The sequence below is a fragment of the Amphibalanus amphitrite genome, unplaced genomic scaffold (genome assembly GCF_019059575.1).
Source record: "Amphibalanus amphitrite isolate SeventyFive unplaced genomic scaffold, NRLGWU_Aamphi_draft 000724F_arrow, whole genome shotgun sequence".
Taxonomy (NCBI): Eukaryota; Metazoa; Arthropoda; class Thecostraca; order Balanomorpha; family Balanidae; genus Amphibalanus; species Amphibalanus amphitrite.
In genome coordinates this window covers 214,548-232,803 of record NW_024882218.1, presented here as the reverse complement: position 1 = coordinate 232,803, position 18,256 = coordinate 214,548, and the positions used below count along the sequence as shown (strand labels likewise).

At 44.4% G+C, this 18,256-nt stretch overlaps 1 protein-coding gene across 1 annotated transcript in view; it reads right to left on the bottom strand.

The window, feature by feature from the left end:
• LOC122365230 (protocadherin Fat 4-like) overlaps positions 1–18,256 on the bottom strand; it is a 165,736-nt gene that overhangs the window by 131,513 nt on the left and 15,967 nt on the right. The window contains exon 2 of the mRNA XM_043336234.1: positions 14,639–14,791. Within this exon, the coding sequence (XP_043192169.1) occupies positions 14,639–14,791 (153 nt within the window). The remainder of the gene's footprint in view (positions 1–14,638; positions 14,792–18,256) is intronic.

Genomic DNA, 18,256 nt, shown 5'->3' with positions numbered 1-18,256 from the left:
CTAAGGTCAACTTTTGACCTTTCGACCTTTCGAGGTCAACATACATATGTTTCGATGCGGATGGACGAGAGGATCACGATGGTGCTATTAGTTTGTTCCTAGCTGGGATACCTTGAAAGTTATTCGAGAAAAACTTCATATATATGTATAGTGCCGCTATTTTGACTTCCTTTTAGCTCCTGTGACGTCATCTTTGACCTGACCTGCAAATGACCTGAGTAAAAATTATAGACCTTATCCGTGTGTACCCTTTGCCGTTTACCGCTTGTCGCTATCTTGCTTTATTCTCGAGATCTTGCTGTCGCTCCCGCTCGTAATAATGGACAGGTCATAAAAATGACCTGACCTGAGGTCAACGCAGGGCGATAACCACTTTTTTATTATCGCATATGAATGACAACCGATAAGGCTTTAATCGTCATCAGACAAAATTGCAACTTTCAGTGGGGAAAATATCGAGGTCACTCTTCGAAAAATAGGACAAAAGGTCACGTGATCAAAATTTTCAAAAATTGAAAATCCGAGATAGACAAAATGTTTGTTGGTTGATTGTGAGTTGAACCATATGAAGTTTTTATCGTAAAAAACCAATAATTTCTGAGTTATAGGCCGCCAAACATAGGGCTGCAGCGCGAACTCCAAGAATTGCCCGAGGCTATATCTCGGAAACCGTTGTTCGAAGAAAAAAATCCTTGCCACAGCTGGCTTTCCCGCCCATCACAACCCCTTACACCAGTTTTCAACGAAGAATAAAATATGAGGGTGCAAATTTAATTTTTTATTAGTCGATTTGTCGTGGAACGCCCCAGATGACAAAGCGATTCTTCAGCTACAGGGCGCTGTCGATATGGAACGAGGCCCCGGCTAACGTGAGGGATGCCAGCGTAGCCAGTTTTAAGCGGAATGTGTAGCCTGGAGGGCGGGATGCAGACGCTAGGTAGTCAACACTCGAATTGATTTTAGCGTTGTTGTATGCATCTTACTTCTTGTTCATTTTCGTCGTGTTTTATTCGCTTGCTTTCACTACTTTGTATTCACACTTGATCATAAAAGTCATGCTATGGAGATCATACGAAATAAATGAATAAATGAATGAATGAATGAATGAATGAATGAATGAATGAATGAATGAATGAATGAGCGGGCAACACGCTCGTTTTTCTGGAAGCTCTAGATCGATCATGGCCGAACGTCAGGGAGACCATCCTCTGTACGTTTGACGCTGTAAATATGTACGGCCAATGCGGCGGAGGGCATATATAAAAATAAATCTGCCAGGGTTACGCCATAGGTAAAATACTTACCTATCGCAAACCTTGCGATAGGCGTTATCACAAGTGTTTTCGCGGCCATTGGGGCGACGTAAGAAAAGAAGAAAACAACTGGCCCCAAGAACTTTAAATTATCAGTTAGCATGTACCTTTTCCTTGATGTGTAGATAATTTACCATTAATTGTTAGAGAAAATTGCATTTAAAATCTTCCATTTATGCTTTTTTTCATCGTTTCCACAATAGGCGGGCGGTGACCGGAGAGAGCGCGAGTGAGAGGAACTGGGTGGTGCGTAATAGCCATTGCCAGATAGCCAATGGCTTCTTAATTCGGTGTGAGCGCGACTGAGTGACCGAATTAAAGTGACTTGTGGCGAGGGACAGGGTTCAGTGTTGCGATGCCGGGATCAGACACGCAAGATGGCCGGAGACCGGGAGACGAGCTCGATCAGCGGTCCTTGAGCCGAGGCTCATCAGTGAGCGAGCTGGTGCGCGGTTTTGACGATGCTGCCGGAAAGCGTGACCGATCCGAATCAGGAGACTCTGTGGCACCGGCAGGAAAACGAGATCGCAAAGGTGAGCCCTCTCCGTCAAACAAAAAATCGCTCAAAGAACAATATGACGCCGCGATGGAAGACCTCGAGAGTCGCATGCGTGTCTTTCTGTCGACCGAGCTGAACACCTTGCGAGATATCGTACAGACACAGTTAGACACACTCAGTGACAGAGTGGGAGATCTCGAACGTCATATAGAGGAAAAGGACGGAATAATCGAAGATTTAACACAGCAGCTAACTGAAACGAAAGAAGAACTGCGTGGAGTGCAGGCAAGGATTGAGGAATCTGAGATTATATCGCGACTCCCATGTCTGATATTATCTGGTGCAGCCATGGCGCCCCATCAGGCGGCCCAACGGTTGGCGCGCGGCCCTGCTGACGCCGCCCTGACCGACCGATCCGCCGATGGCCCGGGGGCACGGCCCGAGGAGGCGGGAAGAGCGAGTGCGGCGGGGATGGCGAGAGGAGAGAGAGGCGGACGGCGTGTCGGTACGGCGACCGATGAGCCCGAGGACGTACCGGCACTGGTGGTGGCGACACTGAATCGATGTCTGGGAGGTCTGAACATGCGCGAATCGGATGTGGATCGGGCCCACAGGCTGCCAGGCCCCAACAATCGTGTCATCGTGAGGTTTGTCAGATCTGGTCTGGGTAGCATAAGAGACCAAGTGATGTGGCGTCGTCTCGAACTTCACGGCAAAGATCTCTATGTGAATGAAAGTCTCACTCCGCTGCGCAGCAAAATATACCGCAGCCTGCTCGGAGCGAAAAAGGAAAAGAAGCTGCATACGGTTTACACACGTGGAGGTCATGTATACTTCAAGCCGGAGAAGTTCGCAGCGGGCGTGCGAGTCGAGACGATCGACAGAGTACGTGAACTTGGCTTCTCTGTGGTAGAAGATGGAGGGCGACGGGAAAATGGCGGGGGCGGCCGCCGCCCTGGCGACAGGCGCGGGCCTGCCCCTGGCCGGTAGAGTGCGATCGCTAGATCGGCCGCTGGAGCCACTGAGCGGTGTGCTGGTGAAATGTTGTGACTCTGACCTTGCTTGCGTGATCCTTGCCAATCGGCTGGCGATGCGTTGTGCTGGCTCCGATGACCCGCGGCGCCCCGCTGGGCCGGCGCGGTCATCGGCTTTGCTCCTGCTGTCCGCGTGAGGGCCGCCTGCCCGGCTCCGTCGGCCCTGCCGCGCCGTGGCGTGTCGACTCAGACGGCCTGTCGATGAGGCTCCGGTGGCTCCGGGTGGACCGGCGAGGCTGACTCGATCATCGGCTTCGACGCTGTTATCTGCAGTACCGCCTGCCCGACTCAGTCGGCCCCGGCTGCGTCGTGTCGGCCCCTGTGGCTCCGGTCGGCCTGTCGATGAGGCTCCGGTGGCTCCGGGTGGACCGGCGAGGCTGGCTCGATCATCGCCTTCGACGCTGCTGTCTACAGTACCGCCTGCCTGACTCTGTCGGCCCCGGCTGCGTCGTGTCGGCCCCTGTGGCTCCGGACGGCCTGTCCATGACGGCTCCGGTGGCTCCGGACAGGCCGGCGAGACTGGCTCGATCATCGACTTCGACGCTGTTGTCTGCAGTACCGCCTGCCCGACTCAGTCGGCCCCTGGCTGCGTCGTGTCGGCTCCCGTGGCTCCGGACGGCTCCGGTGGCTCCGGTGACTCCGGGTGGACCGGCCGGGCTGGATCAATGATCGCCTACGGCGCTGTTGTCTGCAAGTACAGCTAGCATCGACTGCGTCAAAGCGGCTCCTGTGGCTCCGGACGCGTATTTACAAATTGCAACCGAGCTCCGCCGTGGGGTAAGGTGGGCAGGGGTTTTTGCACTACGGCTGCGGTTGAACTACCGTCTGTGGTAGAAACTTCAAGATGATGGCGCGTTTCATACGAAATCTGGCGCAATGTTTGTTTGCTTCTGAACTTGTATTGTTCTTGCTGTGAGCTCTTGAAGTGGGAGTGTTTCAATAACAATTTGTGGATTATTTGAGTTTCTTGATATAAAAATCGAATAATTTAATGAAATATTGTGTGGAAACTGCAAATACTGATATTTGCTTATTTTGGGAATTGATACACATGTTGTCGAGGTTTGTCTGGCAAATGGTGTAACAAACTGAAATTTCAAGCCTATCATCATGATCTGAAGCTGTTGTAACAAATCAAAAATGCTTTGATGTTCCATAGTACCTTGTTGGAAAGACTGGAGCATGGTTCAAGATGATGTGTAAAAATTCAAGATTTGTGCAATTGCTTATGACTGAAGAGCGAAAACAGTTCTATATGATGGCTCAATCAAACGTGGAAATGGACGACAAAAGTAAAGTTTCAACATTCCAGCATGTGAGAATAACTTCAGAACTTCATAGTTCTTGTAGTATTGCATTCTTCTTATGTACAGTTCTAGGTTTTGTTAGGGTATTTCAATTTCAATGTGTCAGTTGAGATATAGGTGGATTGCGGACAAAATTTAGAGTCATTGCATGGTAGACAGGTACTTGTTCGGTAAAAAGGTATGCAATGAATGCCACGAGAAGGTTGTTTTATGATTTAATGTATGGTCATTGTTGTACCTACAAAAATACAAGCTTACTAGCACCTAATTATTGATCAAATCGAAAGTATTTGCTATGAATGTGAATATGTACCTGCAAAATATGTCAATAAATTTGTGTGATGTTGACCAAAGAGCTGTATCATCTGGGCATTTATATTGCTTCTTACATTAGGTGTTAAGCATAGTAATTATGGATGAACTTTGTGCCAATATCTTCAATGCACAGTGTAATTAGCATGTCTACAACCCTCACTGATCCTGCTATAGCTATAGGCATTTGGCACCAGCAAGACCAAGGGCATGAACTTCACTGTTGCACAACCCTTTGTCATGTACCACCAGTCACTTTTTCCCTTAAGGTGCACATGGCAGTGTACACAATACATACCTAATGCGCAGAGGGCCTACACAAAACAACATGATTAGTTTGCACTATTATGCACAGCGTTGTACCCTGATTATTTGAATATTCTGATCACTCAACAGTCAGGAGACCATTTTTGAATGTCACATTTATTATAAATCACTTGTCAAACAAGAGCATGGCCATGATGACACACATTTTGACAAGCAATCATGGTAATATTCCAAAAAGTTGGACACCTCCCTGGGCGTCATTTTCCAGGAAGGTACCTCTGCAGGTGTTGTGGTACCTAGCTTAGGTTGAATTGGTTAGGTGAAGTAAGGCGGTTAGGACCAGGTCAGACCGTAAGGCCTGGTCAGGTTGATTTTAATCTTTCATTCTAATTTGACATAGATACCTATTACCTATGTTTTTGCTCCAGACTGAACTTCATTAGGTAATGAGTTCATTTTGTTTTGTTTTTTATCTGTCTTGTTTTGTGTTTTTGTCCCTTATGCTTTGCCCCATATGCAAGGGTGGAGCTTTTCCAGGGAAGGTGGTGGGGCAAAAAGCCGTCAAACCTGCAATGCTCGGTTGTTAAGTTAGATTATGTGCAACACTGAATCATTTCTCTAAATTACAGAACTAACATTTTGAATTACACAGACATTTCAAAGCTCCTTAATGCGAACAACATAGTGGTTTGCTAAGCAACGAAGTTCTATACAAATCAGCAAAAGTTGGAGGGCCAGAACGCTATTTTTTCTCTGACAGCTTCGTAACTTGTTACGAAGGCACCGAAACTACTTCAGTACAGGGTGTAACGAAATTATCCGGGCATCTATTTTTTCGCCATATCTGTTTGCGCAGTTTCCTAATCCTTTCTGATGTTAGAAGTGGGAATATTGGATGAATACGTGCCTCTGCTATCGGTTTTTCAACTCAGCAGTGACCTGACCTTGTCATGTGAGTGTGACTGTTGCTCTGAGTAGGAGGAGTCGATTCACAGACGGGTTCACACGGTAGTTTTCGTCCAAGGCAGTTGCGAGAAAGGGATACAATCTCTCCTTTCGTGGTAAAATTGCATAGCGGCATCCACGGCGTCATGAGCCAGAAGCTGCTCTGCCAGCAGCTGGACATCAGCAGCAGCCAATTGCACATCTGCCTGAGGCGTAATAAGCTGGGACTTTGGTGGCAGATTCAGCCCGGTCGCGACCACAAAAGCCGCCCTTTGTCAAGTGGTGAGGAGAGTCATCAAGATAGCAGCAAGAAAACGGCACCAATCAAACTGACGGGAAAATAACCAGTTCACCACCTTTCGCCTCACGCCAGATCGCGTCCACTGGTTGAACAAAGATAAGGGTGAGGTGGTCTGGTTGGATGGGTAGCCGTTCGAGCTGTATTATCCTTTGAACCGTCAAATCGGCCATGTATGGGCGGCCAGCCGCTCGAACTTGCTGGCCTTCGCCGCCGTCAAACATCCGGACAATATCCAGAACTGGAGCATGTTCAGCTGCCTAGCGATGCTCCAATAGGACATAGTGTCACAAAATACCGCGATCAACGTCAAGTATTACCGGAGCAACATACTGGCCAATGAATGGTTGCCAACCATTCATTGGCCAGTATGTTGCTCCGGTAATACTTGACGTTGAACGCGGTATTTTGTGACACTATGTCCTAATTGGTTGGAGTCGCTCAACCAGACGGTATAGGAGGGCTCGGTTTCTGAACGCGCACTGGTCATGGTGCCTGATTCAAGCCACGCTGTCTTCATGCGGGGCGGCGCGCTACTTAAAAGTCCCTAAAAGAACGGGAAGTGATGCCGATAGAACCTTCAATCATTCTGGGCTAACGCTTATGACTTGGAAAAAGTCGCGATCCCAATTCAATCGAAAACCTGTGGGCTCTTGTTCAGCAGGTGACTGAAGAGACGCCCGCCACAAGCACCGCCCAACCGCAGGCACAGGTTTAGAGGGCGTCGCATTAAAGCCAGTGTGCTGGAGAATCCAGTGGCTGAAATGCTCCAGAACATTCGCCACTGTGTTTTTATGAAAGGTGGCTACATGCTCAGTTAAAAGAAAAAGTACCAGAATGTTTTGCTTTTTAATTACAGCGGGAAGAAAGGTGTCCGGATAATTTCGTTACACCCCCAGCTGTAATGTTCAAATGGTTGCTAAATTCGAAATCAGCTCCAAAAACTAGCCTAGAAACATGTAAAACTCGAAAAAGTGAACCGAGGTCATCAAAGGTCATTGAGCTGACCTGACCTTCAGGTGACCTTGACACCCACCCTAATGCATGGGACCAGCATCATATCACATTTTTCAACGCTTGAAGCCACGTAAAGACTGCAAACGCGCGGCCAATGCGAGCCGACATACGCCGAATCGCGATTCGGGCCAAACATGGTCTCGAGAAATACCTAGGTCACAGGTCAAAGGTCATTTGGGTCAGGGCCATGAAATTTTCAGGGTAGGTGTAAAATTGATAAAATCGGGGGTATTGAAAGTTTCGTCGCGATCGGACGGTTTTTACGCGAGTTACTCACGAAAAACCGATGGGGTCCGCTCAACGCCTCCCCCTATACGGGCGAGGGAAAAGCGCAACCAAAAGGCAAAAATATGCACATGCGATAACCTATACTGCGAAAAAGGTGCATCATTTTTGACCGTCGCCGACAAATTGTAATTACCCCAAGCTCAGGCAGATGTATGGTAGAAAATACCCCAAGTGAAATACACTACGGCGGAAATAAAATACCCTACGGCGGAGCTCGGTTGCAATTTGTAAATACGCGCTCCGGACGCCTGGCTGGTCTGGCTGCGTTATCGACGGTGTCTTACTGGCGCTGTCATCGCTACTGCTGCTGGGATGGAAGCTGGTGGACGCGGTGCTGTCGCGTTGGACTCGGCTGGCTCGCGGAGTCTGCGCCTCGACTGGATGCTGTATAAGTATGGTTATTGGCTAGTAGCCCATCAAGTAACTTTTTGTATTAGAGAGATGGCTCTTCGCCGGCCGGCGAGCTTCACTGCTTAATCTAGCATATCTATTTGTGCCCGGAGTAGCGGCTGACATTTTTATGTTAAATACGTAAGCATTCATAGCGCCCAAGTGACTTTCCGTGTGTTAAAACAGGTAACTACCGTTCCACTACATGCAAACGATTATGAACGGCGTCAAATAATTAGTGTACAAAGATATGTGATAAAGAAATTAGGCTAAAAATATATGAACTGTCCTTACCTAGTATGTTGTTTAACATGGTCACCGGTTGTGCTCATTTTTAGTGTATTTGAACTTTATTTTCTTTTTTCTTTCTTTTTTGCTGTAGATTGCAACTGATCAGGTGTATGTCCAGTGAATGTTTAAATCGATCTTCTCTACTTGGCTCTGATAATGTTTTCTTATGCGCAGATCAATCCACGCGTTATTCCGATGGCGGTGAGGGGCTGGAGCGGCGGCTGCGGGGCGGCGGACTGAGGCTGGACTCGTCTGCAAGTGTAACGATAGAGAAGACGACGCTGGTAGCCGTCTGCTTCTGGGGGCGCAAGGGGAGCGGCGCCGCGGATCGGTGGTATGTGTGGTTGCTTGGCCCGGCCGGCCGAGTGGCTGCTTCAGGTTGCCGGCCCCTGCAGCGGCGCTGTGAGACACCCATTCCCATTCTATCCATGAAAACTCGAATCACTACATCCCAAAGAACCCAACATACTAAATTCCATCATCATGAATAGCAGGTCGTGGGATTTAGAAATCATAACATTTAATGTGAGAGGACTAGGTAACTTTTCAAAGAGGAAGGATGTGTTTGACTTTCTGAGAAGCCAAAACGCTGACATAATATGCCTACAAGAGCTACACATCACCCCTGGCAAAGAACACCTTTTCCGAAATGAGTGGGGAGGCAGAGCATTCCTCGCACCGCTAAGCTCAGTTGCAGGAGGAGTTGGCATTTTAATACAAAATAAAACAGCGTGCAAAGTCATCGACATGGTGACAAATGAAAAAGGAAGTGCAATACTTTTGACTTTAGAGGTTAACGGCGAAAATCTGAGAGTAGCTAATGTCTATGGTCCTCCCGAGAGAGATGAATCAATTTTTTTTGATGAATTTTTCAAATTCGCTACTCCCGATAGGAAAGAACATCTAATAATCTGTGGTGATTGGAATGTTTTTCTAAACCCAGAACTTGATTCATATAATTATGTATCTCATGACAGGCGAGCACAGTCTCGAAAAGTAATACATGATAGTTGCCAAAAACTTAACCTCCATGACGTTTGGCGACTACAAAATGGTGACAGGAAACAATTCTCGTGGCGAAAAAGCAATCCAGTGAAATGTTCCAGGATAGATTACTTTCTTGTCTCCCAATCGATTTTAGATAAAACGGTTTCGTGCGAAATCTTACCTGCGTATAGATCTGATCATTCCAGGGTGTCACTACGTCTAAATTTGACCTCTCAACCGAGAGGACGAGGTTTGTGGAAATTTAACTGTTCCCTTCTTAAAGATTTAACTTACCTCAACATTGTAAAGGAGACGATCAGGAACGTTGTGCACGAGTATGCATGTCCAATTTATTCATCTGAATATATTTCTAGTCAGGAAGCCAGGCAGCATGTACAAATGATAATTGATGACTCACTATTCCTTGAAACTCTGCTAATGCAAATCAGAGCTCGAACAATCAGATATACGATAGATAAAGCAAGGCAGAGAAATGTTTTAGAAAAACGCAAGCTAACGGAACTCCAGACATTAGAATCTCTTCCAAACCCAACATCAAGAGATATGTCCGAAATTAACGAGAAGCAATGTGAATTACAAAACCTGAGATCTGCTGCCAATGAAGGAAGGATCATTCGTTCTAGGGCCAGATGGTATGAGGAAGGGGAGAAAGGCTCGTCTAGTTACTTCTTGAAAATGGAAAAGAGAAATTTCGAAAGTAAATTAATACCTTCTTTGAATGTGACAAACCGCATAGTTAAGGACTCCGATGGAATTCTAAGTGAACTAAGTCAACATTTTATTAAGCTGTATGCGAGAGGCTCCGATAGAACGAACTCTGAAATAAATGCGTATTTAGATGAGGTGAATGTGCCGACACTTACTGATGAGGAAGCTGAACTCCTGGAAAGAGATATAACGATTGAGGAAATCGGAGCCACTCTTATGCATTTTAGCAATAACCGAAGTCCAGGTTCAGATGGCTTCCCATATGAATTTTATAAGGTTTTCTGGGGTGACTTGAAATGGTTTGTTTTTAGATCTCTTGAATACGGTCTTAAACGAGGAGAGCTTTCTATTACACAAAGAGAAGGTATCATAACACTAGTACCCAAACCGTCTAAACCCAAAAATTTTATATCGAGCTGGAGACCTATAACCCTACTAAATTCGACGTACAAAATGTTAGCTGGAACCATAGCAAATAGATTAAAAAAGGTGCTTAATAATATTATTCACTCGGATCAAACAGCTTTTCTAAGGAATCGATATATTGGAGAAAATATTCGTACAACATATGACGTTTTGTGGGAAGCACAGCACAGCAGCAAACAAGGACTTCTACTTTCTATAGACTTTCAATCGGCATTTGATGTAATGAACTGGAAATTCCTTGAGAGCTGCTTGCGAAAATTTCGATTTAGCGAGAAGTTCATCAATATGTTTTGGTGTCTACACAGGAATACTTTCTCGAGAATATCGTATAATGGTGAGCTTAGCCGAGAACAGATATTGTTGGAAAGAGGCTGTAGACAAGGAGACCCGATATCATGCTACCTCTTTATAATCGGTGCCGAGATCCTGTCAAATAAAGTGAGGCAGAACGAGCGTATCAAAGGAATAAAACTGAACAATGAGGCAGCTAAAATAATACAATACGCAGATGATACGACGCTGTTTTTAGACGGATCTGATAGAAGCCTGAGAGAAGTGTTTAAAGAGCTCGGGTGGTTTTCAAAGTACTCGGGCCTTAAGCCGAATATCTCAAAGTGTCATGCAATGTGGATAGGTGAATGTGCAAACTTGGAAACCAAAATATGTCCAGAAATAGAACTGGATTGGGTAAAAGAACTCAAGTTACTCGGTGTAACATTTACTCCCAAATGTGCGAATATAACAGATGAAAACATAAAACGTAAAAAAGATGCAATTTTGAGAACCATAGCTATGTGGCAGGGCAGATGTTTATCGTTAGTTGGGAAAATAGCGATAACTAAATCACTTTTGCTTCCTAAAATCACACATATACTTTCTGCCTTACCAAATCCTAGTGATAAACTTATAAAAGATTTAAATGCAATGTTCTTTACTTTTATATGGGGATCCAAAAGAAACCCGGTGAGAAGACGACGGTTGTGTCAGTCAATAAATGAAAATGGTCTGTCAATGATAGACACTGGCTCTTTCATTCAATCCCTAAAAATGAAATGGGTTAAACGATTTGTTAAAGGTAGTAAGAGCACGTGGTATACACTGATACCGCTTAAGCTGCAAAGGGAATTCATATGGAACTATGGAGTTGTTGCACTTAAGGAAGTGGCAAAATCTATCACCAATCCATTTTGGAAAGATGTAGTTACGATATGGATGCATTTTTCGAATATTTTTGATATACCTGCTGAGAACATCAATAATGAAAATATATTCCACTCAGACCATACAAAGTTCAGGAAAAATGCATATCGTAAGTGGGAGAGAAGAGGCGTGCACATTATAGGAGATCTTTTTGAGAATAATAAAATTCTATCGTGGGAGAGATTTAAAGAAATCTATGGAATTAACTGCAATTACCTAGATTATCACAGCCTGCTACACAGTCTTCCACAACACCTGCGAAGAGACCAGCCTGACGGGTGGAAGCAGGAGCGCCCCTATATTCCTGCTCGCATGTATTTCTTGCTTAATCACGATAGCTACACAAAAACATTCAATAGAAGTGCCCTAAACAGCAATATTAGGAGTGATACGGATATGATAAGGATAGAAAATAAATGGAAACAAGATGTGGGGTGTTTTGAACAAGGATCTGCCCTGACAGTTAAAACCAGTACTAGCTTGTTACGGTATACATCCTTTCAGTATAAGTTTGCTATGAGAATACTAACAACAAATTCCTTCTTATTCAAAATAAATCGCAGAGATCATGATCGATGCACCTTCTGTGATCGTAACCCTGAAACATTAAAACATTTATTCATCACATGCCCACACGTTCGCATATTTTGGGAAGATCTTTCTCGCTTCTTACACACAAATGTAATTGGCCAACTTAATGATAAAACTAAATGTTTTGGTGACAGTGAAAACGCATTGCTTACTCATATAGTAACAGTTGCAAAACTCTGTATATACGACGCAAGATATAAAGAAACAAAACCATCAATACATAACTTTAAACTCTGCATCAAACGAGATTATGAAACTGAAAAATATATTGCAATGAACGGTAATGATATGAAAGTTTTCGAAAATAAATGGAGTAAGCTCCAAAATACACTCGGCTCAAACAACCAATAAGAACCAGGCTGCCTCGCCTTGCGCCGCACAACGGTGAACCGGAAAACTTTCTCCATCACTCATATATCAATCAGTAGCCTGAATGATATATTTATCTCCAATGCTGCTTATTTACTGCTTATTTACATCCAATGCCCTAAGATATATCCTTCTATGATCCTTCCCACTCTCGAGCGCTGCTGTGTGGGGGCGGCATCTGATGGCGGCCCGTGGCCGGCCGGTGCGGTGGCGCCACCTACTGCTGGATGTAGTGGCGCCCCCTCTCCGTTCCTGGAGCAGATAATGACATGTTCAAAACACTGACCGCCTCCGTCCGCCGCTCCGCTGCCGCCCCTTCAGTTCCTGCTGAGTATCTAAAATATTGTCACACTTGTGCCCGAACATGGTTAAATTTTTGTTTACTTTTACTTTCTTTGCTTACTTTTTGCGCGGTCTGTGGTTGGTGTGGACAATTTATTTGGTATAAAATGTCAGCTGGCGGGTGTTATATACCTAGGTGCCTATACAGAATTGGTTCGCGATTATGTGTGAAGAGAATGTGAATTAGAAATGTTATTGATGAAACCCGGGTCACACTGGGCAGTTTTCGCTTTTTTATTTTTGCTCTGCAGTCTCTTATGTTCCTCTAGCGTGACTGGACGTCCCGAATTGAAACATAGCGTGGATTATTAGAGTGACAGCCGAATAAGAGGAGTCATGGGTGCAATAATCGTTTAAGCAACCTGTATGTGAGTGAAATAAATACATTTATGAAAAAAAAAAAATCGTTTCCACAATATATTTTTACTAAGCTAGAAACACTAATTAGAAATAGTTCCCGCATCTTCGTCAAGGACAATAGGGAAGGCTTGAAGTGAATACAATAATCTAAACGGTTTGTAATCTATGTGAAGACACTTCTAAAATTGCCTGTAGAAATATTGAAGGCAAAAGTTCAACTTTTTCACAAGACTGATGTCTATAAACCTATTCAACGTGTGACAACTCAGCCGGTATTTCGTCGCCTACAGCCCAGCTTTTCCTAGTGACCGATAGAGGCGCTGCTATCGATGTCCGCCCGTGCCGCCTAACGGATAATGGTTCGCTAGCCTGCATTGATATGTATATAGTATCAGGAGAGCGAAGTTAACCCGCGACCGCCTGGAGGGGTCGGATCCGACCCCCCCCCCGTTTTTCTTGAATAACTCATGAACCACTTTCGCTATCTACTTGAAACTTGGCATACCTTCTCCCCCATCAATTTGACGTCTCCTGTGTAATTTTTAAGAAAAAATTTCAATTTTTTCAGATATATCGATTTTAGTAATGTAACTACATGGCGTTTTTGGTCAAAAAGTGGTAAATGTTTAAAAAAAAATCCCCAAAAATCAGGGTTTAGGGAAAATTACAAATGAAGGACTGAAAAAGACGCAGCTCAACGAGTTCTTTAAAATGGTTATCTCGGATTTTCCATAAAATGCGTTTTTCACCCCTAAAAAGTCAAAAAACTATATTTTTGGAAAACAGCTCATAAAATCCAAAATTTTGGGAATTTCCAAAAAAAACGGAATATATGTTGTAGAGCTCTATAAAAACATTTAATGCCCCAAGTTTCAACTTTCTATCTTGATTTTTGACCCCCAAATTGTAAGAAATAGCTCCAACAGGCATAGGGCATGGTGACGTCATAAGCATTTTCGTGAATTAGAGGCACTTCTGAACATCGCATGAGAAAACAAATGGCACCACTAGATTCCTGGGACAAAGCTCGTCTAGAAAAGTACATTTTTATGTCAAAAATAAAAAGTTGAAAAATTGACTTTTTTCTTAGCCCTCGTTTAGTTATGTATGGTATAAACGATTTTTGTATGCTTTCATTGCACTTTTATCACCAGCAAAGTGACTTGGGGTCACATATAACCATTACCATCGGATTCGGCGTGAAAAATAAGCCATAAAACATGTGTCGCACGCCCATGTAGCAGAAAGTGAAAACGTGACCTTTCGTGACCTGACCTGACCTTGACCCGTACTTAGTATGACCCCTATACGCACATGGTACCTTCACTAGTCCTTTGAGGTCATTTTTGGTCAGTTTCGAGCAGTAGCTATCAATTCCGCTGTCCGTAAGCCTAATCATGCAAAACCCCCGAATTTGACCTTTGACCTGACCTTGACCCGAAAGTTGACCTCAATCTTAAAATCTTAAGAGTGCTTTGGGAAGGTCTCGTAGAGACCTTTTCGAACGCCGCCTCGCGGGGCTCGATACGACCATTGGTTCTCGAAATAACAGGGGGGGGGGGTCGGATCCGACCCCCCCCCCCCCTCAGGCTGTCGTGGGTACGGAAATAGCCCAGGCGGTGCCGGGTTAAGTTTCATCACCGTGACGCCCTAACTAGAAAAGGTTCACTCACCTGTCTGTGCCACGATGTTGAGCTCGGCTATCTTGTGACCAATCGGGACGTCCTCGTATACTGTAAGGACCGCATTGGATTCATCCACGTCTTTGATGTAGTCGTCGGACGTATCGGCAGAGAGGAACGGATTGTCCCAGTCGGGAATAGCATCTGAAAAAAGCAATCAATGATCCGTCAGCACACTCGCTTATCACCAGATCTGACGGGAATATAGGTATACCGCTGAGCTGTATAACATCCCGACACAAACTTCAACTTCCCTAAGACCGCCGCGCGAGGGGTCGTACCGAGCTGAGTGTCTGTATCTCTGAGTGCCAGTGTACTGTGTACCGAAGTAGGGTAGGGTGGGGTAATTTGAACATGTGGGGCAATTTGAACATAGTGTGAAAAACACAAAATTACGGAAAATCCATAAGTGGCATGACAATAAGACCAATGAGGGAAATTATCGTAACTAAAAGGGCTATCATATGAACGGAGTTTAATGTTTCAGGGAATGAAGATGTTGACGCACAATGTAAAAAATCAATTTCGCAAGAAAAAACGCCTAAAATCACGTCATTGCAACTTCATTGCAGCGCAAAATCTTGCATTGCTAGCGTCTAATACGCAACGGCTTTTGTTGTACAACGACCTAATCAATGCATTCAATCCAAGAAATTTGCTTTTGAAACTTGTTTTTAGATATGACAAAATAACTTTTAGCGTGGGGTAATTTGAACATAGTCTGAGAATTTCAGTGAAGACAGGGATAGCTCCGAAAACAACGCTCCCAGTTCTTTTTTTTTGCCAATATTTTCGACCCAAAGCAGTAGCAGATAAGTGATGCCAGTTTTATAAAATTTACGTCTAATATCCGTCTAATGTCCGGCATTTTCGTTTATTTCCGTTCAAAAATGTTAAAGGCAGCCATTTGTCCAAATATGTCCGAAAATTACGCATTAATCAACATTCAAAACTGTCATTTAAATTGCTTTTAATGTAATATTACCAACCGAAAAGTGTACATTATATTGAGAGCTTAACAAACTTTCCATTCGCCAATCAATGCTATGCACGTTACTTTATAAAAAGCGCTGAAGTTTAGCAAGCCATCGTCCAATGTTGTCCAGTCTGCTACCTTTGTCCAACCAATTCCAAATTGGACATCGGACAAAATCAGAACTCAAAATGTCCAGGGTTCGAGTGGCACCACTATAACAGATGCAGCAAGGTTGGGAGAGTTTTTATCGAACAAAAATGATGACGTTCTGTTAATTGAAGAGAGACGAATTTTGTCAACTGACCGGTGTGCAGCGTGCAGGTATTGATACTCTGCAACTGTTATTTTTGTTGTGTTGATTTTTCAAGTGAAGGTGTGTTTAGAATTGTTCTGCCTACTTGTTTATGGGTCAAACAACATCGGTGCTGGCGAGATTATCGTTTTTATGACAGGTAAAGGCAGTATGTTCAAATTACCCCACAGTGGGGCAATTTGAACACACCGTGACTTGGTGGAGAAGTGAGGCTATGCTATTCAAGGTATGCTCGGCTCGTCCAAAAATGAGGCTTGCATGGTGAAAGCAAGTGACACTTGCGCTACTGAAGCAGTTTTTCTTCATCCAGGGTTGAGTTGGAACTTGGTACAACGGAGAAGACGTAAAAATATGTTCAAATTACCCCACACTACCCTACTGCGTACCCTTGGTACTGTGTACCGCTGCCTGCGGTACTCAATGCTCGGTACGGCCGCTGACAGTGTCCAAAGCGGGCCCGTACCGCGTTGGGTTTTGCTGATCACGTTTGATTAAGACCACGGCGCTGTGTATTGTGAGCTGTGTCCGCTGACTGGTCACGGTTCGTCGGAAGGTCATCTCAGGCTCAAAAGAAACGATATGTACCATTCGAAAGCTGACGGTGAGCTGAATCCAAAAATGTAATTTTTATCAAAATCGATCGATGGCCTTTTTTGAAAATTGCGTTTTTGTAAAAAGTTAATAATCTTTTATTCAACGGGCTGTCCTGGACATTCCTGAAAACATAAACATGTATTTTTGAGTTCCAGTGAAAGCGGAATGCCAAAAGAACAATATTTAGCGAAGCAACATTTCCAAACATCAATATGCGTCTCCCACAGCCGAAAATAAGCTGCAATCACACAGCTCAGTGTCACGATGGACCAAAGTCAGCCACACAGAAGCGTGAAATGACCCTTATCGACTCGCAGACCCGGCGCTCTAGGCCCGCCTGACCGGCCACGGAAAGAACGTTCGGCTCTCGTTCTACTAAACAAATGTCATATTTGTCAGTTTAACTGTCCACATCGCTATTAAAGTTATTCAGGATACCTGTGAAGAAAATTCATTGTTCTGTCATCTTCACATCATGCATTAATTTGCATTTGTCCATGTCTACTTTGCTCAATTGAGCTTGGTATCATGCCCATATAAGGAAAATTGGCCGCGCTGAAATGTTAGAGGCTGCACCGGCCTCAGCTCGGGTGGAGTGGGGGTAGCGCCTGGCGGGGCAGGGTAACCTTTGACCGGTCGCACGGCCGAGCAGCTGTCACCAGTACAGCCTCTGACAGTGAAACCCCGCTCACTTCCCCTGCGCGGGCACTGATCGCAGCTGGATGGAACAAAGCATGTATAAGAAAAATGTAAATTAAAGCATGTTGTAAATCGAGCAGAACAATGAATTTTCTTCACTGGTATCCTGAATAACTTTAATAGCGATGTGGACAGTTAAACTGACAAATATGACATTTGTTTAGTAGAGCGAGAGCCGAACGTTCTTTCCGTGACCGGTCAGGCGGGCCGAGAGCGCCGGGTCTGCGAGTCGATAAGGGTCATTTCACGCTTCTGTGTGGCTGACTTTGGTCCATCGTGACACTGAGCTGTGTGATTGCGCCTTATTTTCGGCTGTGGGAGACGCATATTAATGTTTGGAAATATTGCTTCGCTAAATATTGTTCTTTTGGCGTTCAGCTTTCACTGGAACTCAAAAATACATGTTTATGTTTTCAAGAATGTCCGGGACAGCCCGTTGAATAAAAGATTATTAAGTTTTTACAAAAACGCAATTTTCAAAAAAGGCCATCGATCGATTTTGATAAAAAATACATTTTTGGATTCAGCTCACCGTCAGCTTTCGAATGGTATATACCGTGTCTTTTGAGCCTGAGATGACCTTCCGACGAACCGTGTGGTGTGTAATAAACTGATGCTGAAAAAAAAGCTTCAACATCCCAATACGTTATAACAGGTTGATAAGCTTCAAACACGAGGATTCGCCGTAAACAATCATTAACCTCATGTGCAGAAAAACACAGAACAAATAGTGCATGGACGCTTTTCGATTATTAAATCTTCATCAGCATGACATAACCACAGAGAAAACAAGATATATTGTTTTCTTACCAATCGTCAAAACAAGATATCTTGTTTCTCTGTGGTTATGACATGCTGATGAAGATTTAATAATCGAAACTCGTCCATGCACTTTTTGTTCCGTGTTTTTCTACTTGTCTCTATCAATATAAAACCTCACGTGTATGCATCAACAAACACCAGAAAAGTACATGAGTATGTATGTTGAAGAGCGCAAGGCCATATAAGTGAAGAGTGGAGGTTGATT